Consider the following 24,501-nt stretch of genomic DNA (forward strand, 5'->3'; position numbering starts at 1 on the left):
TGGAGTTCACACTTCCACATCTGTATAATACAGCGTGAGTCATTGGGAGCTCTTGTTGTCAAAGTGGGTCTGTGGCTGCCCTTGTGATGTGTCCCTGGCCTTCGTTCTGCACCATCAAGCCAAGATCTTTCGTAATGGAGTCTAGAACATTTGGGGACTTAATTAATTAACTTGGGGTGGAGTCTTGCTTCTTTAAAAGAAATAATAGCTATTCATCAACAAAACACAATCCATTTTGTTATCAACCCCGAGGGTGCACATTATTTTTCTAATCGGATCATCTATATCTTCTAGACCTATGACCCCAACTGTTTCTCCTCCTTTTTAAAAATCTTTTTGTGATAACTGAAAATATGGGTCCAATTTCTATTTTTAATCAAATATTACTTTAAACTTCCTGCTGAATCAATTTATTTATTTCAGCTTATTTTTGCTAGGTTTCTCTGTTGTCATCCTCCTATGTCTTGTGATGTAGATAAGGTGTGGCTTCTCCACTGCAATTCAGGATGCAACCAACACTTCTCCCTTTTTTTCCTGTGGAATGTGGCACTTTTCAAGAATATTAGCTGGACGTATTCCCTAAATAAATTACCTGGTGTCTGATGAATGCCTTCTTCTGAATGAAGCTTTTCCCACAATCAGGACATTCATAAGGCTTCTCCTTCACATGGGTTCTTTGGTGTTTGATCAGCATATCTCAAGGAGAAAAGTTCTTCCCGCACTCAGGGCATTCGTGAGGCTTCTCTCTGTTAACGGAGAAATCTGAGGGCTCCCTTGGACAAAAAACAAGGACACCAGCCAGGAATACCAGAACAAAACAGCAGCCAGTAGGCTTGGTCTTTATTGAAGACTCGCGACAGGACTCCCACCTGCCACAAGGTGGAACAAGATGGAAGCCCCAAACAAAAGAGCCCCCAAACTTTTATTAGTTGCTAATCCCCATGTTTCATCCCCCCCAAACTACATCACTAATACATCATGGTTACATAATGAAAGGGGAGGTCTGGTGGCAGTAATCTGAGCATCCTGGACCCTGCCCCATGGTTCTCTTTGCCCTCCACCAAACACCCATCAAGTGTAGCAAAAGAGATATTTACATTTCCCTGTTTCCCAGCCAAGTTAATCACACCCTTTTGTCTTCATCTGGGTTTGTTATTTCTGGAATGGCTACCTGTAGAGACATCACCTTGCCAACAAAGGTCCATATAGTAAAAGCTATGGTTTTCCCAGTAGTGATGTATGGAAGTGAGAGCTGGACCATAAAGAAGGCTGATCGCCGAAGAATTGATGCTTTTGAATTATGGTGCTGGAGGAGACTCTTGAGAGTCCCATGGACTGCAAGAAGATCAAACCTATCCATTCTGAAGGAAATCAGCCCTGAGTGCTCACTGGAAGGACAGATCGTGAAGCTGAGGCTCCAGTACTTTGGCCACCTCAGGAGAAGAGAAGAATCCCTGGAAAAGACCCTGATGTTGGGAAAGATGGAGGGCACATGGAGAAGGGGACGACAGAGGACGAGATGGTTGGATAGTGTCTTCGAAGCTACAAACATGAGTCTGACCAAACTGCGGGAGGCAGTGGAAGACAGAAGTGCCTTGCATGCTCTGGTCCATGGGGTCACGAAGAGTCGGACACGACTAAACGACTAAACAACAACAACAACCTGTCTGGCACTCAGGTATCAGGATGCCAGGGATTATCACTCAGGCAGAGTAGCTGAGCTCACCTGTCTATATGAATTTCTGAAGTTTCCCCAGTGAGCCCGTACATAGATACATTTATCAGCGAATTCTTACATTTGGTATTGTGCAGCAGAGGCCCTTTGAATAGATAGGAAGAAACTGTGATGAAGTGTTTTGTGGGGACAAATCACAAAAGTCACAAAAGCGATTGTGCTGATTTTGGTAGTGGGCTGCATGTGCATGATATCTGCTGGAGGGGCAACCCCCCCCCCCACAAACCTATACATAAATTCCTGCAAAATCTCCCATGTGGATCAATCAACCTACAAGGATGATGGAAACTTTTCCCGCACTCGGGGCATTCATAAGGCTTCTCCCCTGTGTGGGTTCTCTGGTGCTTGATCAGCGTATCCCGCCGGGAGAAGTTTTTCCCACACTCGGGACATTCGTGTGGTTTCTCCCCTGTGTGCGTCTTCTGGTGTTCAATTAAGTTGCACGGGTGGTTGAAGTTTCTCCCACAATCGGGACATTCGTACGGCTTCTCCCCTGTGTGAGTCCTCCGGTGATTGAGTAACGTATCTCTCCGGGAAAAGCTTTTCCCGCAGTCCGGGCATTCGTGAGGCCTCTCTCCCGTGTGGATCTTCTGGTGCCTCTTCAAATGGAGTTGCCACCGGAAGCCTGTCCTGCACTGGGAGCATTGATACGGCCTCTCTCTGGTGTGGATTCGCAGGTGACTCATCAAATTGGTTCTCTGGCTGAAGCTTTTCCCACAGTGGGAGCACTTGTGCGGTTTCTCTTCGGTGTCGGTCAGTGTAGACAATGCTAGATGGACCCAAGGAGTCTGTCTGGCTGACTCTGCTTTTAATAAGATGGCTACTTTTAAAATGAGGGATGCGGGTGGCACTGTGGGTTAAACCACTTGCCGATCAGAAGGTCGGCGGTTCGAATCCCCACGATGGGGTGAGCTCCCGTTTCTCGATCCCTGCTCCTGCCAACCTAGCAGTTCGAAAGCATGTCAAAGTGCAAGTAGATAAATAGGTACCGCTCCGGCGGGAAGGTAAACGGCGTTTCCGTGCGCTGCTCTGGTTTGCCAGAAGCGGCTTAGTCATGCTGCCCACATGACCCAGAAGCTGTAGCCGGCTCCCTCAGCCAATAAAGCGAGATGAGCACCACAACCCCAGAGTCGTCCACGACTAGACCTAACGGTCAGGGGTCCCTTTACCTTTACCTTACTTTTAAAATGAGGCTGCATTTTAAATTGCATTTTAACCTGTATTTAAAATTGGATTCCCCCCCCCCCAATTATGTTTTTACTGTAATTTTACTGGTGTTAGCAGCCCTGAGCCCGGCTCTGGCCGGGGAGGGCGGCGTATAAATAAATTTATTATTATTATTATTATTATTATTATTATTATTATTATTATTCCAGCCTGTTTGCTCGCATGCCACCTCTCTGTTGGGTAGCTGCCCCACAGCCCCCAATGGGTTAAACAGATAGAGCTGTGTTTTGCAGAGAGGCCCAGGGAGCAGTCAGCCAATGCTGTCCCTTCCTTTTCCTGCCAGGGAACTCAGCTGCAAAACCCTGGCTTCTTTCTGCAGAAGGTCAGAGAGGTGAGTGCCAAGCTGTGTTTTGGGGCAACGAAGGAGGCGAGCCAGGAGGCAAGAGGAATTGGCAAGGAAAACGCATTCAGGGGGTTTGGAAGCGGCGAGGGGGTTTTGAAATGTACGGAGTCAGACTGATGGTCCATCCAGCCCCGTATTGTCTGCACAGGCAGGCAGCAGCCCCCTGGGGCTTCAGGACAGCCCTGCTTAGGGATTGACGCTGCATGCAGAGCAGGTTCTCTGCCCAGTGCAGCCCATGTCTCTCTATACTGACCCATACAGGAACATCACCATCATCATTCTATATTTTGAAATCATTTTTATTTGATTTTACAGATACAAAATTATAACAATCCAAATGCATACCCATATATAGAGATTACTCCGAATCTCGAGATTTCCCCCCTCCATGCGTCCTATTGTCAACATTTACAACTGCATATTATTTCATAATCTATATTTTATATCAATCCACATTATCCATGGTATCTGTTACACTGCAAGTGAGATTAAAATCCTGCTCATGTTTTCATCTGCTTGCCGTGGTCTCCTAAATAAATTACAATTTCCCCCCATTCCTTTTAAAAGTTTTTGTCCTCTTGGTTCCTGAGTTTTCCAGTCAGCTTTGCTTGCCATTCCTCTCTGGTAGGGACTTTGTCTTCTTTCCATCTCTGGGCTTGTAGCATCCGAGCGCATTATTATTATAATTTAATATTTATACCCCACCCATCTGACTGGATTGCCCCAGCCACTCTAGGCAGCTTCCAACATATATAAAACATAATAATTTTTTTTATAAAAAAAACTTCCCTGTACAGTCAGACCATTGGTTTCCCTACCTCAGCATTGTCCAAACTGACTGACAGCAGCTCTCCAGAGTTTCAGACAAGAGTCCTTTCTAGTCCTACAGAGAAGTTTTTAATGTATGACATCTTAGTGTATTTTTGGTCTTGTGGAAGCCGCCCAGAGTGGCTGGGGAAACCCAGCCAGGTGGCCGGGGTACAAATAATAAATTATTATTATTATTATTATTATTATTATTATTATTATTATTATTATTATTACCTGGAAAATAATAATAATTACTACCTGGAAATGCTGAGGGTTGAACCTGGAGGCCTTCTGCATGCAAATTATGTGTTTTGCTGAGCTGTTAACCTTTCCCTTTTTCCCAGCAGAGACAAAATTTTGCTATTTCTTGATCCCCAAGAAAGGCAGATAATACACAAAGCATCATCTCACTTCTCGCATCCCCTTCCACTCGTCTTGCAATATACAAGATAAAACCCACATAGCAAGAAAGGTAAAGGTAAAGGGTAAAGGGACCCCTGACCATTAGGTCCAGTTGTGACCGACTCTGGAGTTGCAGCGCTCATCTCGCTTTATTGGCCGAGGGAGCCGGCGTACAGCTTCCGGGTCATGTGGCCAGTATGACTAAGCCACTTCTGGCGAACCAGAGCAGCGCACGGAAACGCCGTTTACCTTCCCGCCAGAGCGGTACCTATTTATCTACTTGCACTTTGACGTGCTTTCGAACTGCTAGGTTGGCAGGAGCCGGAACTGAGCAACAGGAGCTCACCCCGTCACGGGGATTCAAACCGCCGACCTTCTGATCGGCAAGTCCTAGGCTCTGTGGTTTAACCCACAGCGCCACCTGCGTCCCTTAGCAAGAAAGGTACAATTCACTAATTGAGCCACCAGAAACCAACTCTGCAGCTCAAATCCAAACCATAAGCAGACTGAGGAACACAAATATGAATTGCTTCGGAATCGTGGCGGAACAGAACCGCTTTTATCTGCCGTTGAAGAGGTGTCTGGGATATGTGCTTATAATGCAATTCCGTGAACCTGCTAAGCCTTTTCAGCTCAGTGCCGGAACATCTGCTTGGCATGCAGACGGTCACAGGTTCAGTTCCCAGCATCTCCAGGCAGGGTTGAGAGAGAAATCCTACTGCTAGCCCAGAGATGAAAGCAGATCAAGTTGATGGATTATGCCAAAATGGCTAAAATGACTGGGAAGATCAGAAATAAGGAAGATGAAAAATGTAATGAGGAATGGAGGGAATTTATAATTTGCCTTGGAGACCACTGTAAACGGTTAAAATCGTTAGTGGGATTGCAATAACACTTGTAATGTAACAAGAACAATGGAGATATAAAAATCTGGATTATTATAAAAGATGCAGGAGAAAAGGTTTAACCATGAGACCCACAGAGGGGGAGGAGGGAAGTCCAGAGATTCGTAAGAATCTTGTAGTTTTGGAATGTGTTGTGGTATGATTGTAATTCTTAATACAGTGGTACCTCTAAGTACTTAATTTGTTCTGGAGGTCCGTTCTTAACCTGAAACTGTTCTTAACCTGAAGCACCACTTTAGCTAATGGGGCCTCCTGCTGCCACCGTGCCGCCGGAGCACGATTTCTGTTCTCATCCTGAAGCAAAGTTCTTAACCTGAAGCACTATTTCTGGGTTAGCAGAGTCTGTAACCTGAAGCGTATGTAACCTGAAGCGTATTTAACCCAAGGTACCACTGTATGTAAAATAAAAATTAAAAAATTTGGGGAGAAAAGGGAAAAAATCCCAGAGAACTACTGCCAGTCTGTGCAAACAGTACTGAGGTAGTTAGACTGATGGCCTGACTTTCTATGTTCCTAATGTAACACAGCTCTTCAAAAAAAAAAAAATTCCTCAGGAATAATCTTCCGTCTTTTGTCTCTGTTGGATTCAGGACAGGGTCGTTGCCAATGGAGCTTCTTACCTCACACCAGACTGAGTGTCTGAACCGAACGAAGCAGGCGACTGAAGACACGGTTTAGGAGCTGAGGTGGAGTGAGGCGCGGCTGTTGCATTTCTGCGCGAGAGACGGAACGAGAGATGAACCGGAGTGAAATTCAAGCTTTGCCGAATCGGGGCGCAGGTCCGGGAACACGAGCAAAGAGGCAGGGCGGGGCAGGACCCAAATTGCATAAGGGGCCTGGAAGGGTCCAGCGGGAGGTTGTCGAGCCGTTCCCAACAGCCAGGCAGTCGCCAAACATGGGATGGAGAGGCCCAGGCTTGCCAGAACTTGCCCCACGGGAAGACCCCATGCCTTGTCCCCTATCCGCAGAAAGAATCAACTGCAACAGTGGCAGCCCTGAAGGAGACGGCGCAAACAGCCTCCCGACAGGCCTCAGCAGAGCATCCGAAGAGGCCTACATGGGTTTGGATTCTGGGGAAGCCGAGGAGGAGCCCTGGGAAAGGGACACCGTCGCCCTGGAGTTGCAGCGGCTGAATTTCCGACGGTTCCGCTACCAGGAGGTTGAGGGACCACGGGAAGTGTGCAGCCAGCTCTGGTACCTGTGCCACCAGTGGCTGAAGCCGGAGAGGCACACCAAGGAGCAGATCCTGGAGCTGGTGATTCTGGAGCAGTTCCTGGCCATCCTGCCCTCGGAGATGCGGAGCTGGGTCCGGGAAGGAGGCCCAGAGACCTGCGCCCAGGCGGTGGCCCTGGCAGAAGGTTTCCTGAGGAGGCAGCAAGCGGGTGAGAAAGAGGTGAGGGCATGTCTCTCTTTTCTTTTCTTTTTTGAAATAAATTTTATTTGATTTTACAAGTATAAAGATATAACAATCCAACTATACCCATCCTAATAATAATAATAATACTAATAATAATAATAATAATAATTTATTTATATCCCGCCCATCTGGCTGGGCTTCCCCAGCCACTCCATAGTTAAAGATTCCTTCAAATCTCTGGACTTCCACCTTCCCCTCCCTGGGTCCTATTGTTAACCTTTTCTACTGCACATTTTTCAGTAGTCCATATTTTATCTTACTCCATTGTTTCCATAATACTTGCTGCATTACAAGTTTTATTGCTAATGTTTTTATCTGCTGATAGTGGTCTCCAAGGTAAATTATAAATTTCCCCCATTCTTTATTAAAGTTTTGGTCTTCTTGGTTGCTGAACTTTCCAATCAGTTTTGCCATTTTGGCATAGTCCAGCAGTTTAATTTGCCATTCTTCTCTGGTAGGGACTTTATCTTCTTTCCATCTCTGGGCTAGTAGCATCCGTGCGGCTGTCATCACATACATAAAAAGTCTTTTCTGCTCCTTTGGAATGTCTGCACCTATAAATCCTAATAAAAAAAGCATCTGGTTCTTTTTTTACAAAAGTTAATTTGAACATTCTTTTTCATCTCATTATATATCATTCCCCAGAATGCTTTTATTACCTTACAAGACCACCACATATGACAGAAGGTGCCTCATTTTTCTTTACATTTCCAGCAAATATTTGTACCTGCCTTATACATTTTTGCTAACTTACTGGGAGTCAGATACGAGAACATTTCTTTCTAAGCCGACCATGGTGGCATTCAAACTCTGTGATAATACCGCATTGTCGCCTGCTGGATTCCCAAACAATGTGGGGTTTTTTGTGGGATTCTCAAAACAACGCATTGATGTTTGCTGGCTTCCCGAGACATATCTGATGGGTCACTGTGGGAAGAGAACGATGGACTAGATGCACCCTCCTTTTGAGTAGCCCATTGGAGGACCAAAGGTCCGCCCTTCTTTCCGGCACCTACTGCCCCTTTGCCCAGTACTTTTCCATCCTACCTTACCCTGTTGCATTTTTCCAGCTGCCTTGACAGGGTTGTGTTCTCCTGGTTGTTTCAGGTAGTGCCTATGAATCCCGCAGCTCCTTCCGAGGCCAGAGAGAAGCTGCTGCGTGTGGAAGTCAAAGAAGAGAGTGGCAGAGGTGGGTCCTCTTCGGGTAAGGCAGAAGTCCTTGGTTGCCTGGAGTACAGGCTTCTTCCGGTCCCGGCTTCTTAAACCTCAGCTCTGATCTTCCCTGTCCCTAGAACAGGAGGTGCCCATCTGATGTCTATGGGCGCACAAACCTACAAACGCTTTCTCCGGAGGCTGCAGGGTCAGCCCCGACAACTGAACTGGGGCTTGAAAGAAATGTCCTATTCTTCTTTGGGGATCCCTCGTAGCTGAGTAAGATTGTCTTCCATGAACACAGTCTTAACAGCGAGTCCGTAAGTGACTGTGGAGGCCAATTCTGGATCCAAACGTCCTTCCACAGTGGGGACATAGGTTTCCGGGCGGGAGTTGATCACGGTAAGGGTTTGCCAAGCGTGCCTTCCTCTTAGCATGTTTCTCCCTTTCATCCTGAGTTCAAGTGTCTTCAAAGCCCATGACACCTTTGGTAAAGGCTGTTCTGATTTTTTAAGATTTGCCTTCGGTTTATCCTATTGCAGTCAGTGCTTGAAAGGAGCTAGGCCATACATTTTAAGCGCTATGATACCTCTTTAAACTGTCATGGCTTCCCCCCCTGCAAAGAATTCTGGGAGCTGTGGTTTGTTAAGGGTACCGACAGTTGCTAGGAAGCACCTATTTCCCTCCCAGAGCTACAGTTCCCAGAGTGGTATAACTATCAATCCCTCCTCACAGGGAACTCTGGGAAATGTAGCTCTGGTAGGGGAATAGGGCTCCGCTAGAACACTCAGCACAACCACAACAAACTCCAGCTCCCATAATTCTTTGGAGGAAGCCATGACTGCTTAAAGTGCTATGGGGGGGGCACTGTGGTCTAAAGCACTGAGCCTCTTGGGCTTCCCAATCAGAAAGTCGGTGGTTCGAATCCCTGAGATGGAGTGAGCTCCCATTGCTCTGTCCCAGCTCCTGCCAACCTAGCAGTTCAAAAGCATGCCAGTGCAAGGAGATAAATGGGTACCGCTGCAGAGGGAAGGTAAACATCATTTCCATGCGCTCTGGTGTTCCGTTGCGCCAGAAGCAGTTTTGTCATGCTGGCCACATGACCCGGAAAGCCATTGTGGACCAACACCGGCTCCCTCGGCCTGAAAGTGAGATGAGCGCCGCAACCCCATACAGTGGTACCTCTGGTTACGTACTTAATTCGTTCCGGAGGTCTGTTCTTAACCTGAAACTGTTCTTAACCTGAGGTACCACTTTAGCTAATGCGCTGCTGCTCCGCCGGAGCACGATTTATGTTGTCATCCTGAAGCAAAGTTTTTAACCCGAGGTACTATTTCTGGGTTAGCAGAGTCTGTAACCTGAAGCGTATGTAACCCGAGGTACCACTGTATTGGTCCATAAGAGAGGGGGCAAAACCAAAATTTATAGCAGGGGTTGAGGAAATATTTTTATCACAAGGGTGGGGTAAGGTTTGCAGTCCAGGGGCAGAAATCGTGCGGCAGCAGCAGGAGGCCCCATTAGCTAAAGTGGTGCTTCAGGTTAAGAACAGTTTCAGGTTAAGTATGGACCTCCGGAACGAATTAAGTAACGTATTTTTCGTCCCATAGGACGCACCTACTTTTTGGGGGGGGGAAATAAAGGAAATTTTTTTCCCTTTATTTCCCCCCCAAAACCAGGTGGAGGAACAGTGGGATGGCGGCGCTGCGCCTCCCCGCTGTACCCCGAGCTTGTGGGGCTGGCCGATGTCTGCCTGGCGCGAGGGGCGCTCTGCTTCAGGGCGCCCCACGCGCCGGGCAGCAACCTGCGGACACCTGCGCGAAGCACGAGGGGCGTCCTCCGGAGGGCGCCCCGTGCTCCGCGCTGCAGGCTGCTGCCCGCAAGCCTTGCGCGCCCGGGGGGAGATCCCCCGTGCGCAAGGCTTGCCGACACCTGCGCGAAGCACGGGGCGCCATCCGGAGGGTGCCCCGTGCTCCGCGCTGCAGGCTGCCGCCCGCAAGCCTTGCGCTCCCGGGGGGAGATCCCCCGGGCGCGCAAGGCTTGCGGACACCTGCGTGAAGCACGGGGCGTCCTCCTGAGGGCGCCCCATGCTCCGCGCTGCAGGCTGCCGCCCGCAAGCCTTGCGCTCCCGGGGGGAGATCCCCCAGGTGTGCAAGGCTTGCCGACACCTGCGCGAAGCACGGGGCGTCCCCCCGGGCGTGCAAGGCTTGCAGATAGCTTCCTGGAGCCTGGAGAGCGAGAGGTGTCGGTGCGCACCAACGCCTCTCGCTCTCCAGGCTTCAGCGAAAGCCTGCATTCGCCCCATAGGACGCACACACATTTCCCCTTCATTTTTGGAGGGGGAAAAGTGCGTCCTATAGGGCGAAAAATACGGTACTTAACCCGAGGTACCACTGTACAGCTTACTTTTGCCACTTACTAAGAACCAAGTTTATTTGCGACAATTATAATGTCAGCTACGACGTGAAACAACAATTCAAAGCAAGCTGGTAGTATCAAGCTACACTAAACCCACATTAAATCACTCCCTACCAATTCACCGCAAACCATTCCTCTAGATTATTGTTGCTTTCCTCTCCCCTTTAGATGACAGCTGGCTGAATCAGCAGGAGGGTAATCCACAGCGGGAAAGGCCAACCCAAGTGGGCCCTCATTTGCAATGTCAGGATAACAAAACAGCTTTCCTGCCTTATTCAGAGGCAAAGATGGGAAGCCACCCGGAAGACAGTGTGAATGATCCTGAGAGAAACCCTGGGGATTTTCCAAAGATCCCTCCCAAAGGCAAGAAGCAAAGGACTTGTGGCGTCTGTGGGAAGAGCTTCAGCCGCAGCACCGGCCTGATCGCACATCAGAGAATCCACACCGGAGAGAAGCCGTACGAGTGTCCTGACTGCGGGAAATCCTTCACATTGAAGTCGAACCTGATAGCCCACGAAAGGACTCACAACGGGCAGAAGCCGTACGAGTGCCAGCAGTGCGGGAAAAGCTTCAGCGTGAGCTCGCAGCTCATTAAGCACAAGAGGACTCACTCGGGGGAGAAACCGTACAAATGCGCCGAGTGCGGGCAGGCGTTCCGCCAAAGCTCGCACCTTAAAAACCACCAGAGAATCCACACGGGAGACCGGCCGTTCAAGTGTTCAGACTGCGGGAAAAGCTTCAGCGTCAGCTCAGACCTGATCCGGCACGAAATATCGCACACGGGGGAGAAACCGTACCAGTGTCCCGACTGCGGCAAGCGCTTCTGCAACAGTTCGCAGATTATTACTCACCGGAGAGTCCACACGGGGGAAAAGCCATACAAATGCCTGGAGTGCGGGAAAAGCTTCACTGTGAGCCAGCAGCTCAGCAGGCACCAGCGAGTCCACACGGGAGAGAAGCCATACAAATGTCCCGAATGCGGGAAAACCTTTGGTGTCAGCACACTCCTTACGGGACACCTGAGAATCCACACCGGAGAAAAACCGTACGAATGTTCGGAATGTGGGAAAAGCTTCAGGCTGCGCTCAAACCTTATTGCACATCAGAAAATACACACCACAAGGAAATCCTAGGCATTTTTAGTGTGTGTGTGTGTCTGTGTGTGCGCGCTTGCTTGCTGGAGGAGGGATTAAATTTGAATTCAGTTCTCTGATTTTTCACAAGATTCACATATGGGACCTTGAGTAGCCATAATCTGAAGAGCAAAAAAGAGGACACATTGGCCAACTTTTCACTCTGGATCTCTATGATAACTCTCATCATGAAATAGAGGGCATGTCCTAGAAAAAGAGGACATATGGCAACGCTACCGGCTGCCTGATCAGATCTATAGAATGGGGTAGCCCAGGGGTCAGCAAACTTTTTCAGCAGGGGGCCGGTCCACTGTCCCTCAGACCTTGTGGGGGGTTGGACTATATTTTTTGGGGGGGGTGAGTGAATTCCTATGCCCCACAAATAACCCAGAGGTTATTTATTTTAAATAAAAGCACACATTCTACTCATGTAAAAACACACTGATTCCCGGACAGTCCGTGGGCCAGATTTAGAAGGCGATTGGGCCGGATGCAGCCCCCGGGCCTTAGTTTGCCTACCCATGGGGTAGCCACTGTGGGCCCCTCCAGAGGCTGGATTTCATCTTCCATCAGCCGTGGCTAGCACGGCTCAAAGTAAAAAAAGGATTGGAGTTCTACCTTAACAACCTCTGGAGGGGACCACATTGCTACTCCCTGCCCTAGAGCAGCATTCTTCAATCTTAGGTCCTCAAATGTTGTTGGACTACAATTCCCATCATGTCCTTCGGCGAAACTGGCTGGGGATGATGGGAATTGTAGCCCAACAACATCATTCTCACAGTTTTTAAAAGAAATTACTGGACAGGAATTTACTCTCAAGGCGACCTCCTGCGTTAGGAGAATCCCTTCAATTTATTTGTTTTTAAAATGTCTTCACTGAAAGGTGTTTCGTTATAGGAGCGAAGGGGGAAGACATAAGGTGATCCCATTGCAAAATACAAACATAGGAGGTTTGTCAAAGCCGCACGACCGTCTTCTGAACAAACTCTTAAGAGAATTATTTGCTTTGTGAATATTTGTGTGCACCGATTCACCAAGCCTTGAAAACCTAGCTGCCACCTGCAATAATTTACCCAGTGGCCGTATCTCTACAGGAGAAGTGGGATGGGCTGTGGGACACCTGCCTTGCGTGCAGAAGGTTCCCAGTTCAATCCAGGTAGGGCTGGGAGAGTTTCCCTGCCTGAAATCCTGGAGAGCCATTGCCAGTTTCCTTAAAAGGGACTGAACTATACGGAGCAAGGGTCTGAGTAAAAGACTGCTTCCTATGTTCTTGCCTGGATAGCTCAGTTGGTTAGAGCGTGGTGCTGATAACACCGAGGTTGCAGGTTCGATCCCCGTATGGGAACTCTGAGGCCTCGTTTGCCCCGTACAGTTAAAGCAGCATCCTATCCTAATAATAATAATAATAATAATAATAATAATAATAATAATAATAATAAAATACAATTTAAAAGATTAAGATACAACATTAAAACATTAGGGTGCAATCTCTTCATAGGAATAGAAAGGAAAAAGAAAGAGGAGGAGGGAATCAAACTGATTTCAAGCCAAAGTCCAGGTGGAATAACTCTGTCTTACAGGCCCTGCGGAAAGAAATCAGATCCCGCAGGCCCCTGGTCTCATGAGACAGAGCAATCCACCAGGCCGGAGCCAGTGTTGAGAAGGCCCTGGCTCTGGTTGAGGCTAATCTAACTTCCTTAGGGCCCGGGACCTCTAGGGTGTTGCTATATATGGACCTTAAGGTCCTCCGTGGGGCATACCATGATCTTATGAAAAGATCATGGCTTCCCCCAAAGCATCCTGGGAGCTGTAGTTTGTTCAGGGTGCTGAGCTACAACTCCCAGGGTTCCCAGAGAAGAGGGATGGATTCTTAAACCACTCTGGGTATTGCAGCTCTGAGGGGAATTGGGGCACCCTAAAAGGGCTCTTTAAAGTGGCGTTATGGGCCCCATCTGCACCATACACTTAAACAACTATCATACCTCTTTAAGCAGCCCCTTTTCATAGAATTGTAGAGTTCAAAGGGATCCCGAGGGTCATCTAGTCCAACCCCCAAATGTGGGGCTCGAACCCAGGACCCTGAGATTAAGGAGTCTCATCCTCTACCGACTTGGAAAAAGCCAGTGTGGTGTAGTGGTTAAGAGCAGTAGATTCGTACTCTGGTGAACCAGGTTCGATTCCCCGCTCCTCCACCTGCAGCTGCTGGGTGACCTTGGGCCAGTCACACTTCTCTGAAGTCTCTCAGCCTCACTCACCTCACAGAGTGTTTGTTGTGGGGGAGGAAGGGAAAGGAGAATGTTAGCCGCTTTGAGACTCCTGAAGGGGAGTGATAAAGCGGGATATCAAATCCAAACTCCTCCTCCTCCTCCTCTTCTACTTCTTCTTCTGTGGTTTAACCCACAGCACCACCCACATCCCTCATAGGATATCAAATCCAAACTGTTCTTCTCTTGTCTATAACCTCAGAGAGCTGCTGCCAGTCAGTGTTGACAGTACTAAATTAAGTGGACTAGTAATCTGACTCGGTAGAGGTTTCAGTTAATTGGCAAGAATGGCTAATATATGGTCAGGTGTGGGGGACCCTTTGCCGTTCCAGATGTTGCTGGACCAGCTCCCGTCAGTGTGTGTCTTTCTAAATTATTATTATTATTCACTTGGCTCATTGCCCTGAATGCCCTGTCGATGCTGTGAACTTCACGGAATGCTGTGAAACGTTATAAAAACATGGTAGATAAGTGAAATAAAAAGTTTCTTTTTTTAAAAAAAAAGAAGCCTGTCTCTCAGTTTCTTTGCTCAGCTGCCGAGATATAAGTGGATGAGGAAGATCCTGCATTTTTGCTTTGTGTTTAATTTATTTATTTGTGTGTAAACATCCATAAGAACACGAGAAGAGCCTGGCTGGATCAGGCTAGTGATTTATTATTATTATTATTATTATTATTATTATTATTATTAGGCATCCATCTGACTGGGTTGCCCCAAACACAGTAAAACGTCAAACATGCATGTGGGAAATTACAAGCTGGATCTGAGTGCAACGGCACTCTGCCCACCTGTGATTCCTAACAACTGGCAGTTATAGAAACATGGAATTGGGAACCCAGAGATCATCCAGTCCAACCTGTCTCTGACCAGAGAAGCCGAGTTTAGCCATCTTGGGCAATAGCCACTGATAGCCTTAATCTCCTCCACCAATTTGCCCAGTGCTCCGTTACAACTGTTCCACACAGTGGTGGTAATCAGTGGCTCCTGTGGAAGTGAGTTCCACAGTTATAACTGCACGAAGAAGTTTGTTCTTTTGTTTAGACCGAATCCTTGAGTATTCAGCTTCACTGAATACTCCACGAGTTCAGGCAGGGAGACACGTGATGTCGATTTATGAAATTTTGTAAGTTAATGGCAAGTGTTCCAGCACTTTATTCAGCTTAAGGGCCACATGACAGGGGAGGCAGAGGAGAGAGCGGAGGCTGTATGCAGAAACAAGCCTGCTGCACAACGGTAAAATTTGCTTTTGTAATAATAATAATAATAATAATAAATTTTATTTATACCCTGCCCTCCCCAGCCAAGACCGGGCTCAGGGCAGCTAACACCAAATATAAAAACAATTGATTGAAATACAGCTTAAAAAACAATATTAAAATACAACATTAAATCAAAACATTAAAAGGCAGCCTCATTTCAGCAGAAATGCAATCAAAAACTTTTTTGGGGATAAAAAGTCAAGTCTTCACCAAGGCTAACTATCCAGACTGGTCCTCCATGGGCCAGAAAAAAGCCAGGGAAGTCCCCAAATAGGAGTTCCAACACAGAAGGAGAAAGGAAAAAAGAAAGAGGGGGAGGGAATCAAATTGGCTCCAAGCCAAAGGCCAGGTGGAACAGCTCTGTCTTAGAGGCCCTGCGGAAATAAATCAGATCCTGCAGGGCCCTGGTCTCATGAGGCAGAGCTTTCCAGCAGGCCGGAGCCAGTGTTGAAAAGGCCCTGGCTCTGGTTGAGGCTAATCTGACTTCCTTAGGGCCTAGGACCTCTGTTGTTGTTTAGTCGTTTAGTCGTGTCCGACTCTTCGTGACCCCCTGGACCAGAGCACGCCAGGCACTCCTGTCTTCCACTGCCTCCCCCAGTTTGGTCAAACTCATGCTGGTAGCTTCCAGAACACTGTCCCACCATCTCGTCCTCTGTCGTCCCCTTCTCCTTGTGCCCTCCATCTTTCCCAACATCAGGGTCTTTTCCAGGGAGTCTCCTCTTCTCATGAGGTGGTCAAAGTATTGGAGCCTCAGCCTCAGGATCTGTCCTTCCAGTGAGCACTCAGGGCTGATTTCCTTCAGAATGGAGAGGTTTGATCTTCTTGCAGTCCATGGGACTCTCAAGTCTCCTCCAGCACCATAATTCAAAAGCATCAATTCTTCGGCAATCAGCCTTCTTTATGGTCCAGCTCTCACTTCCATACATCACTACTGGGAAAACCATAGCTTTAACTATACGGACCTTTGTTGGCAAGGCGATGTCTCTGCTTTTTAAGATGCTTTTAAAGATGCTGGGACCTCTAGAGTGTTGCTATTTATGGACCTTAAGGTCCTCCATGGGGCATACCTGGAGAGGCAGTCCCGTAAGTACGAGGGTCCTAGCTCCCCCCAGGGTCCTCTGGCCCTCCCCACCACTGACATGGTGCAGGAAGGAACAAAACCCATCCCTGAGAAGGTTCCAGGTTAAATCCAAGAGCATCAGAAGAGCCTGGCTGCTGGATCAGGCTGAAGGGGACCCCTCTAGTCAGAGAATCAGAGAATGGTAGAGTTGGAAGGGACCCAAGGGTCATCTAGTCCAACCCTCTGCAATGCAGGAATTTCAGCATGTGGCTCCATAGTCATTGTGGCTAGGAGTAGCATGGATTGCCTTTGTCCAATCCTCTTACAAGTTACCCACATTGGTGGCCTTCTGTTGCTGCCTCAAGTGGGAAGGAGTTCCGTAGTTTTAACTACGTGCTGCATTCTTTCGTCTCCGCTCAATGTTCCAACATTCAGCTCCATTGCATTTCTCTGGGTTCTAGAATTATGAGAGGGAGGGAAAATTCACTTTGTCTGCACCCCATTCTTAACGTTTATACGCCTCTCTCATGACCCTCCGCCCCTTGCTCACCTGTTCTCTAAACTTACAAAAGACCCAAATGTCGTAAGATTTCCTCTTTCTCTATAGGGGAATTTCCTTTTCTTTCTTTCTTTAAATTTATAGGACTATTTCTAAATTAGCAACTCATTTAAAAAATAATATCCATAGCAGGTTCCTTTAAAAATAATATTTATTTGTTTTTTAAAGAAAGGGTATGGGAAAAGTAGGGACTAGAAAAAATAAACATGTTATGTTGTTGAAATCTAGAAAATAAAATAAAAAATGCTGATGATAAAAATGGGAACGCAGGAGGTCATTTCTTTCTTTAAAAAAGTTTTTTTAAATGAATAAAAAATAAGTTTTAATAATAATAATAATAATAATAATAATAATAATAATAATAATATTGTTGGAAAGGGGATTTGTATATGTAGTTAAAAAGGATATTATTGGTGAGGGTACCTGGGTCAAGGCTAAGGCAGCGGTGGCAACATTACAATTCTTCAAAAAAATAAAAAAATAATTTTAAATAAATATAAATAAATAAAGAAATACAAATAAAGAAATAAAGAAATCTTAGTCTTAGGATCCCTGTGGCACTCGCCAATCTGCCTCGCCATAAAGCCCCCCCCCCTGTCTTTTCCAATGCAATAGCTGCAGCCTGTATAGTTTATTTTTGGCATTTTCAATTTCACACGCAATAACTGAAAGAACAGAACAGAAAACGCAAGAGAGACATAAAGTCCCCTCCCCGCTTTTGGGGATCCTCATATGATGCTTTCCCCTCTGCATCTCCTTCTCCATTATTATAAATCCTTCAACAAGCCATGCTTCCGAATTTTTACAACAGGCTTTCTATCAAGCCTACTGATGAATGTGATTGTTTGCAACCATTTCCCAAATACGGTACATTATAACCGTCCCCTGTTCTTTATTAAATTGCGCCTCTTCCTGGTTTCTAATTCTTCCTGTAGGTTTTTTTTTTGCCATTTCAGCGTAAGTTCGTCAATTTTATAGCTGCAGTCTGTGCAGAAAGGGAAGAGGGATTATTTGGGGGGTTAAATCTGGAGAGAGGCTCTTCTCCTAGAGAGGAGGCGGAGCGCAGCAAAGAGAGGAAGTTGGAAGGGCGTCTGGGTGCGCTCCTGCCCCGCTTTTCCCACCCCGCCAGTGCAAAGGGTAGAAGGGGTTGGGGGCTCCATCCTGCACCGCCTCCTCGTGGGTCGACTCTGCTGCGTTGCTCGTCTAAATGTGAATGCGGCTGCTGCCTGCCTGCTTTGATTTCTCTTCGGGTGCCACTGGGTCAAGGCGGGTGAGTTTTGGCTCCGCGTCTTTGCGCATCTCTTAGCCGCGCGTTCTTTTGTTGCTGCAGGCGGATAGAGAGGGGACCATATCCTCTTTCCATCTGGTTTCGCGGACCTGGGAGAGAGCTGGGAGCTGGATGTGTTTGGAGACTGGAAAGAGGAGCGCCTGAGTGCAGAAGGTCAGGAACAGAGAAAGCAGCCCCTCTTGGAAAGGCAAAAGCAGACCCCTGGTCCATTTAGCTCAGCGTTGACTAGAGACTGACTGAAAGTCTCCAGGGTTTGGGGCAGGAGGCATTCCCAGAGCCACTTGGTGTGGTTGAACCCGAAACTTTCTGCATGCAAGGCAGATGCTCTACCACTGAGTCATGTGTGGGACTTGGGTGGCGCTGTGGTCTAAAACACTGAGCTTCCTTTGGTGGACGTGCCCAAGGATTAAGGCTTTCTGGGAAATGATTTATAATGAAATGAAAAAGGTATTTAAATATACCTTCCTGAAGAAACCAGAGGCCTTTCTTCTGGGCATTGTCGGCCAATTGGTGCCAAAGAAGGACAGAACTTTTTTTATGTACGCTACAACAGCAGCAAGAATACTTATTGCAAAGTATTGGAAGACACAAGATTTACCCACTTTGGAAGAATGGCAGATGAAGATGATGGACTATATGGGACTGGCAGAAATGACTGGCAGAATCCGGGACCAGGGAGAAGAGGCGGTGGAAGAAGATTGGAAGAAATTTAAATACTATTTACAGAAATATTGCAAATTAATGAATGTTAGAATGATGTTGGATAGAAATTAAGTGGTTTCCAGCTGTAATGCTTTAAGAATATGGAAGAAGGGTATAATTAGGTAAAAAAAAATAATAATAACTAAAATGGTGTTGGATTGGAAATAAGTGGCAACAAAGTTAATAAGAATATGCAAAAATCAATTGATAATGGATGAAAATACTGAGTTATAAAATGTTAAGTTATAGAGATAAGATAAATGAAAGAGGGTAAGGATTTGCTGATTTGATTATTTAAATGGGAATACAAGAAGGGGAGGTGTGAGGAAGTCAAAGAAACAAGCAAATGAGTTTTATGTTATGAAAAACAATTGTTTTTAATTTTTCTTGTTTTTTTCTGTACTTTTTTATTTTTTATTTTTTTCTTTTATTATTAGGTGTTTTTGTATATTTGCCTTTGTAAAATCTTAATAAATATTTCTAAAAAAAATAAAAATAAAACACTGAGCTTCTTGGGCTTGCGGATCAGAAGGTTGGCGGTTCGATTCCACGCGACGGGATGAGCTCCCGTTGTTCTGTCCTGTCAACCTAGCAGTTTGAAAGCACGTCAGTGCAAGTAGATAAATAGGTACCGCTCCGGCGGGAAGGTAAATGGCGTTTCAGTGCGCTCTGGTTTCTGTCACAGTCTCCTGTTGCGCCAGAAGCGGTTTAGTCATGCTGGCCGCATGACCCAGAAAGCTGTCTGTGGACAAATGCCCTCAGCCTGAAAGCGAGATGAGCGCCGCAAACTCATAGTCACATTTGACTGGACTTAACCATCCAGGGGTCCTTTACCTTTTACTTAAGGTAAAGGGACCCCTGACCATTAGGTCCAGTCGTGGCTGACTCTGGGGTTGCAGCACTCGTCTCATTTTATTGGCCGAGGGAGCCGGTCTACAGCTTCCGGGTCATGTGGCCAGCATGACTAAGCCGCTTCTGGCAAACCAGAGCAGCGTACGGAAACGCCATTTACCTTTCCGCTCAAGCAGTACCTATTTATCTACTTGCACTTTGCCGTGCTTTCAAACTGCTAGGTTGGCAGGAGCAGAGACAGAGCAACGGGAGCTCACCCCGTCGCGGGGATTCGAACCGCCAACCTTCTGATCGGCAAGTCCTAGGCTCTGTGGTTTAACCCACCGCGCCACCCGCATCCCCTACCTTTTACTTACCACTGAGTTATGTCCCCTTCCCAAGGAGGGGAATAAAAAAGGGGTGGTGTTTGGGTGGGTGAGAGGCTTCGGGATGCAAATACAGTGGTACCTCTGGTTACAAGCTTAATTTGTTCTGGCAGCCCGTTCTTAACTTGAAACCGTTCTTAACCTGAGGTAACACTTTAGCTAATGGGGCCTCCTGCTGCCGCCGTGCTGCCAGCGCGCGATTTCTGTTCTCATCCTGAGGTAAAGTTCTTAACCCGAGGTACTACTTCTGGGTTAGCGGAGCCTGTAACCCAAAGTGTTTTTAACCCGAGGTACTACTGTAGAGGAAAAGTGGTCCCATGTCACGATTATGATTATCATTGAAACACCTTTTGCATCTGGCTCTGTAGAAGGTAGTTTCCTGTGTTCATATGATTTGGCAAAGAATCAGAGAACTGGGGAGTTGGAAGGGACCCAAGGGTCATCTAGTCCAACCCTCTGCAATGCAGGAATCTCAACTAAAGCATTCATGACAGATGGCTATCCAAGCTCTGCTTTAAAATCTCCAAGGAGGGCGAGTCCACCACCTCCCAAGGGAGTCCGTTCCACTGTCAAACAGCTCTGGTTTGCGTCCTGCCCTCCGGAACAGGAGAAAAAAAGCCTGCTCTATCTTCCATGTTCAGTCCCCAAAGGGGAAAATATTGGCTGTTTTCACCAAGAGAGATGCTGAAAGGAAAAACAAGAAGAAACATTTCCATATGTGCTGTTAAATTCTGCCTTTCTGTCTCTTCTTTTCCCTCAGGGACACCGGCTGCCTTCTTGCAAGTTCCATCTCTGTTCCCTGCGACGCGATGTGTTTCTATAGATTGCCCTGTTTTGTTCGAGGGCAGCCAGAAGATGGAGTTATTCCCCTGTGAAAATTGTGAGGTGAATAGTAGCCACATGGAGGTGAGGCCATTGTTTCCCTGAGAGTCAAAATGGCGGTCAGTCGGGAGGCCGAAGGAATCCTTGGCCTCCACTTCCATGCTGAGTTAGAGCAGGGAATGCAGACCAGGGTAAAAATGGAGGAACAAGACCCAGGTGGATTTGAACTCGGGGCAGAGTCCGTGAAGGGGGAAAAACCCTCTTGTGATCTTGAGGCCAGCAACAACCTGGATTTTCCAAACTGGGAGATGCTGGAGCCATTTAAAGAAGAACCAGGCGACAAGAGGTCTCTACCATGTTCAGGGACTCAGGAGCTCCTCAAAGCAGTGAGATGTTTCCACTCAGGATGGGAAAGCCCAGCAATGCAGAAACCCACTCTGTGGCGTAACACAAAGGCTTTTCCGGCCTCCTTGGATGGCATGGCGAACGCTAACCAGTGCCCCCAAGGCATGCTGAACTTCCTTGGAGCGTTACCACAGGAATATGGGGATTTGGACGCCAGAAATGGGGAAGACTATTGGAAGGCGAGAGATGAGACCTGAGGAAGTGAGTCTGCCACCCTGGACATGCAGCGGAAACTCTTCAGGGAATTCCACTACCAGGACGTTGAGGGCCCCCGCAAGGCCTGCAGCCGCCTGTGGCATCTTTGCCATCACTGGCTGAGGCTGGAGAGGTCCTCCAAAGAGCGGATCCTGGAGCTGCTGATCCTGGAGCAGTTCCTGACCATCCTGCCCCCGGAGATGCAGAGCTGGGTCAAAGATGGCTGCCCAGAGACCTGCGCCCAGGCGGTGGCTTTGGCTGAGGACTTCCTGGTGAGGCAAGGAGAGGCCGAGAAACCAAAACAGCAGGTGAGGGCGCTTCGTCAGGATGTCCCAAAGGTTGCAGGCCCTGGGGGCTCATTGGAACTGACAGGGTGGAAAGCAGGGAGGCCAACAGTAGGAGGAGCCAGAGCCAAGTAGTCCACTTTCAGAGCATCCATTTAAACAGCCATTACTTCCCCCAGAGAATTCTGGGAGCTGTAGTTTGTTGGGAGTGGTTAACCGTTAAGATATCCAATTCCCTTCACAAAGCTATAATTCCCAGTGTTTCCTGGGAAGAGGGATGGGTGTTAAATCACTGTGGGAATTGTAGCACTGGAAGGGAAACGGCCATGGCCCAGTATACCTGAAGGAGCGTCTCCACCCCCATCGTTCAGCCCGGACACTGAGGTCCAGCTCCGAGGGCCTTCTGACAGTTTCCTCCCTGCGAGAAGTGAGGTTACAGAGAACCAGGCAGAGGGCCTTCTTGGTGGTGGAGCCTGCCCTGTGGAACACCCTCCCATCAGATGTCAAGGAAATAAACAACTATCTGACTTTTAGAAGACATCTGAAGACAGCCCTGTTTAGGGAAGTTTTTAATATTTGATGTTTTCCCGTGGTTTTAATATTCCGTTGTGAGCTGCCCAGAGTGGCTGGGGAAACCCAGCCAGGTGGGCGAGGTATAAATAAATTATTATTATTATTATTATTATTATTATTATTATTATTATTATTATATGGGGGTCATTCCTATGGAGAGGCCAGAGGTCCATTAGTCCTCCATTAGTCCATGCTTGTTTTTATTATTATTGTTAATAATAATAGTAATAATGAATTTTACATCAGCCAACATGCAGTAGTAGTGCTGAACCTTTTGCTGCATTGTACGTTATGCTTCTTTGCCATTTCAGGGGCTGTCGCTGCCGGGAGGCAAGGCTTTGAATTGCACTCCGGCAACAGGGATGACATCGGGGGCTGGACGGATGCCGGTGGGCTCAGAGGCTAAAGAGGAGGCGGAGGACCAGGGCTGCACCAGCATCGTAGGTGAGGTTTTTCTGAATTCCTTGACAGCAGTGGTTTTTATTATTATGGAGGGGGTAGGCCTTCTGTCTGTAAAAAAACAACAACATGCATCTCCTCTTTGTCACCAAAAAATCCTCAAACATTGAAGTTTTTCCTTGTAGGGGAAATGCTTTGATTCCCTGATCACACCTGTCCTGTACTTTTCCTAGCTCTGCAATATACCCTTTTTGAGGGACCAAAACCGTAGATGGAACTCCAAATGCATCTGCAGCTGATGGAAGTTCTGAATATTTTGTTTCTGCAGGTGATGGACAGGTGACTGAGAACAAGGAGGAGACTCCTCTGATTTAAAATCCTGATCGGGTCCAGCCTCCAAGCCAAAAAGGTGGACGCCCTGAGAGGCGAAGGGGAAATCATCTGGGAGGGAGTGCTGCACATTCTGTCCTTCATGCCAGAAGGAAGGAGGCGTTGGAGGAAAACACCCACAAAGACAATAAACGACACAAGTGTGCAGTGTGCGGACGAGGGTTCAGTCGGCCCACGGGTCTCACCGCGCATCAGCGGATCCACACAGGCGAGAAACCCTACAAGTGCGTGGAGCGTGGGAAAAGCTTCAGTTTGAAGTCGACCCTCGTGGCCCACGCAAGGACCCACATGGGCGAGAAGCCGTACACCTGCACACACTGCAGGAAAAGCTTCGCCGTGAGCTCGGACCTCACTCGGCACTACCGGACCCACACGGGAGAGAAACCCTACAAGTGCTCGGAGTGCGGGAAGTGCTTCCGGCAGAGATCCTCGTTCAGCAGCCACCTGAGGATCCACACGGGAGAACGGCCGTTCGGGTGTTCGTGTTGCAGGAAGAGCTTCGCCATGTGCTCAGACCTCACCAAACATTACCGGACCCACACCGGAGAGAAGCCGTACAAATGCTCGGACTGCGGGCGCCGGTTCCGGCAACACTCCTCTTTCGCCAACCACCTGAAAAGCCACCGGGGAGAGCTGCCTTTCAGATGCTCCGACTGCGGGAAGTCCTTCAGCGTGACCACATTCCTGATCAGACACGAGAGAATCCACACGGGGGAAAAGCCGTACCGGTGCTCGGATTGCGGGAGGAGCTTTGGGCACAGCTCTCAGCTCATTTCGCACCGGCGCGTTCACACGGGGGAGAAGCCGTACAAGTGTCCTGAGTGCGGGAAAAGGTTTACCGCTAGCTCTCTCCTCTGGGGACACCAGAGAATCCACACCGGTGAAAAACCGTACAGCTGCAGGGTTTGCGGAAAGACGTTCAGCCTGAGGTCCAACTTCCGCAGGTATCAGAGCACTCACACGGGGGAGAAGCCATTTAAGTGCTTAGCCTGTGGGAAAAGCTTCATTACGAGTTCAGATCTTCTTGCACACGAGAGAACCCACGCAGGAAATAACAATAAATAAATAATAATAAATATATATATATATTTTTTTTTATACCTGCTCTTCCCGATTTAAAAACCGGGCTCAGGGCGGCTAACAGCAAATATAAAACATTGATTAAAATGCGACTTAAAACAGCATAAAACACAAAATAAAATGCAGCATCAATATCAATAAAATTCAAAAATTCAGGGGTCATTTTGGGAAAAACAAAACCCCAGTCAAATGATCATCAGGGCTAACTGGCCAAGTTGGCCCTACTAGGGCCAGCAAAGAGACCAGGGAAGAATTTAAATGTGGGGTCCCAGGAAGGGTTTCTTCATAAAACGAGGAAAGGGAATAGAGGATCAGGGAATAGAGGATCAATTGTAGATATGCACCAGGAGGTGGGCTTATGATCTTAATACAGTGGTACCTTGGTTTTTGGACATCTCCGTTGCCGAACGTTTCAGTTTTTGAACGCTGAAAACCCAGAAGTAAATGCTTCCATTTTCGAACAC

The 24,501-nt window shown here is 47.6% G+C and overlaps 4 protein-coding genes across 8 annotated transcripts in view; 3 read left to right on the plus strand and 1 right to left on the minus strand.

The window, feature by feature from the left end:
* The window catches only part of LOC310756746 (uncharacterized protein), a 1,375,527-nt gene that overhangs the window by 613,422 nt on the left and 737,604 nt on the right, over positions 1 to 24,501 (minus strand). The gene's annotated exons all lie outside the window — the stretch shown is intronic.
* Positions 1 to 24,501, plus strand: part of LOC310756716 (uncharacterized protein) — a 68,921-nt gene that overhangs the window by 40,435 nt on the left and 3,985 nt on the right. The gene's annotated exons all lie outside the window — the stretch shown is intronic.
* LOC310756765 (uncharacterized protein) lies at positions 2,883 to 11,542 on the plus strand. Of its 4 annotated transcripts, none has more exons than XM_083601470.1 (4): positions 2,883 to 3,293; positions 6,013 to 6,825; positions 7,951 to 8,043; positions 10,575 to 11,542. In XM_083601470.1, the coding sequence occupies exons 2-4, from the start codon at positions 6,159 to 6,161 to the stop codon at positions 11,537 to 11,539; spliced, it is 1,725 nt and encodes a 574-aa protein (XP_083457596.1). In that variant the 5' UTR covers positions 2,883 to 3,293; positions 6,013 to 6,158; the 3' UTR covers positions 11,540 to 11,542. The 4 variants fall into 4 exon arrangements, with proteins under 4 accessions (XP_083457596.1, XP_083457598.1, XP_083457599.1 ...); XM_083601472.1 differs by having other exon boundaries at positions 2,884 to 3,293; positions 6,013 to 6,815; positions 7,947 to 8,043; XM_083601473.1 differs by having other exon boundaries at positions 2,884 to 3,293; positions 6,013 to 6,815; positions 7,947 to 8,028.
* On the plus strand, positions 20,010 to 24,028 carry LOC310757186 (zinc finger and SCAN domain-containing protein 31-like). 2 transcript variants are annotated; one of them, XM_083602423.1, is made up of 4 exons: positions 20,010 to 20,774; positions 21,209 to 21,619; positions 22,480 to 22,612; positions 22,896 to 24,028. In XM_083602423.1, exon 4 carries the CDS (start codon positions 23,246 to 23,248, stop codon positions 24,020 to 24,022), a length of 777 nt encoding a protein of 258 aa, XP_083458549.1. In that variant the 5' UTR covers positions 20,010 to 20,774; positions 21,209 to 21,619; positions 22,480 to 22,612; positions 22,896 to 23,245; the 3' UTR covers positions 24,023 to 24,028. The 2 variants fall into 2 exon arrangements, with proteins under 2 accessions (XP_083458549.1, XP_083458550.1); XM_083602424.1 differs by having other exon boundaries at positions 20,010 to 21,619; positions 22,896 to 23,250.

Source organism: Podarcis filfolensis (genome assembly GCF_964270895.1).
Source record: "Podarcis filfolensis genome assembly, chromosome: 2".
Lineage (NCBI taxonomy): Eukaryota > Metazoa > Chordata > Lepidosauria > Squamata > Lacertidae > Podarcis > Podarcis filfolensis.

Excerpts from the sequence above, each read along its gene's own strand:
- LOC310756765 (XM_083601470.1), top strand. The coding sequence starts at position 6,159 with ATGAACCGGAGTGAAATTCAAGCTTTGCCGAATCGGGGCGCAGGTCCG. Across the intron at positions 6,826-7,950 it reads TGAGAAAGAGGTGAGGGCAT|TGCCTATGAATCCCGCAGCT; the intron begins GTCTCTCTTTTC and ends TGTTTCAGGTAG. Across the intron at positions 8,044-10,574 it reads CAGAGGTGGGTCCTCTTCGG|ATGACAGCTGGCTGAATCAG; the intron begins GTAAGGCAGAAG and ends TCTCCCCTTTAG.
- LOC310757186 (XM_083602423.1), top strand. The coding sequence starts at position 23,246 with ATGGGCGAGAAGCCGTACACCTGCACACACTGCAGGAAAAGCTTCGCC.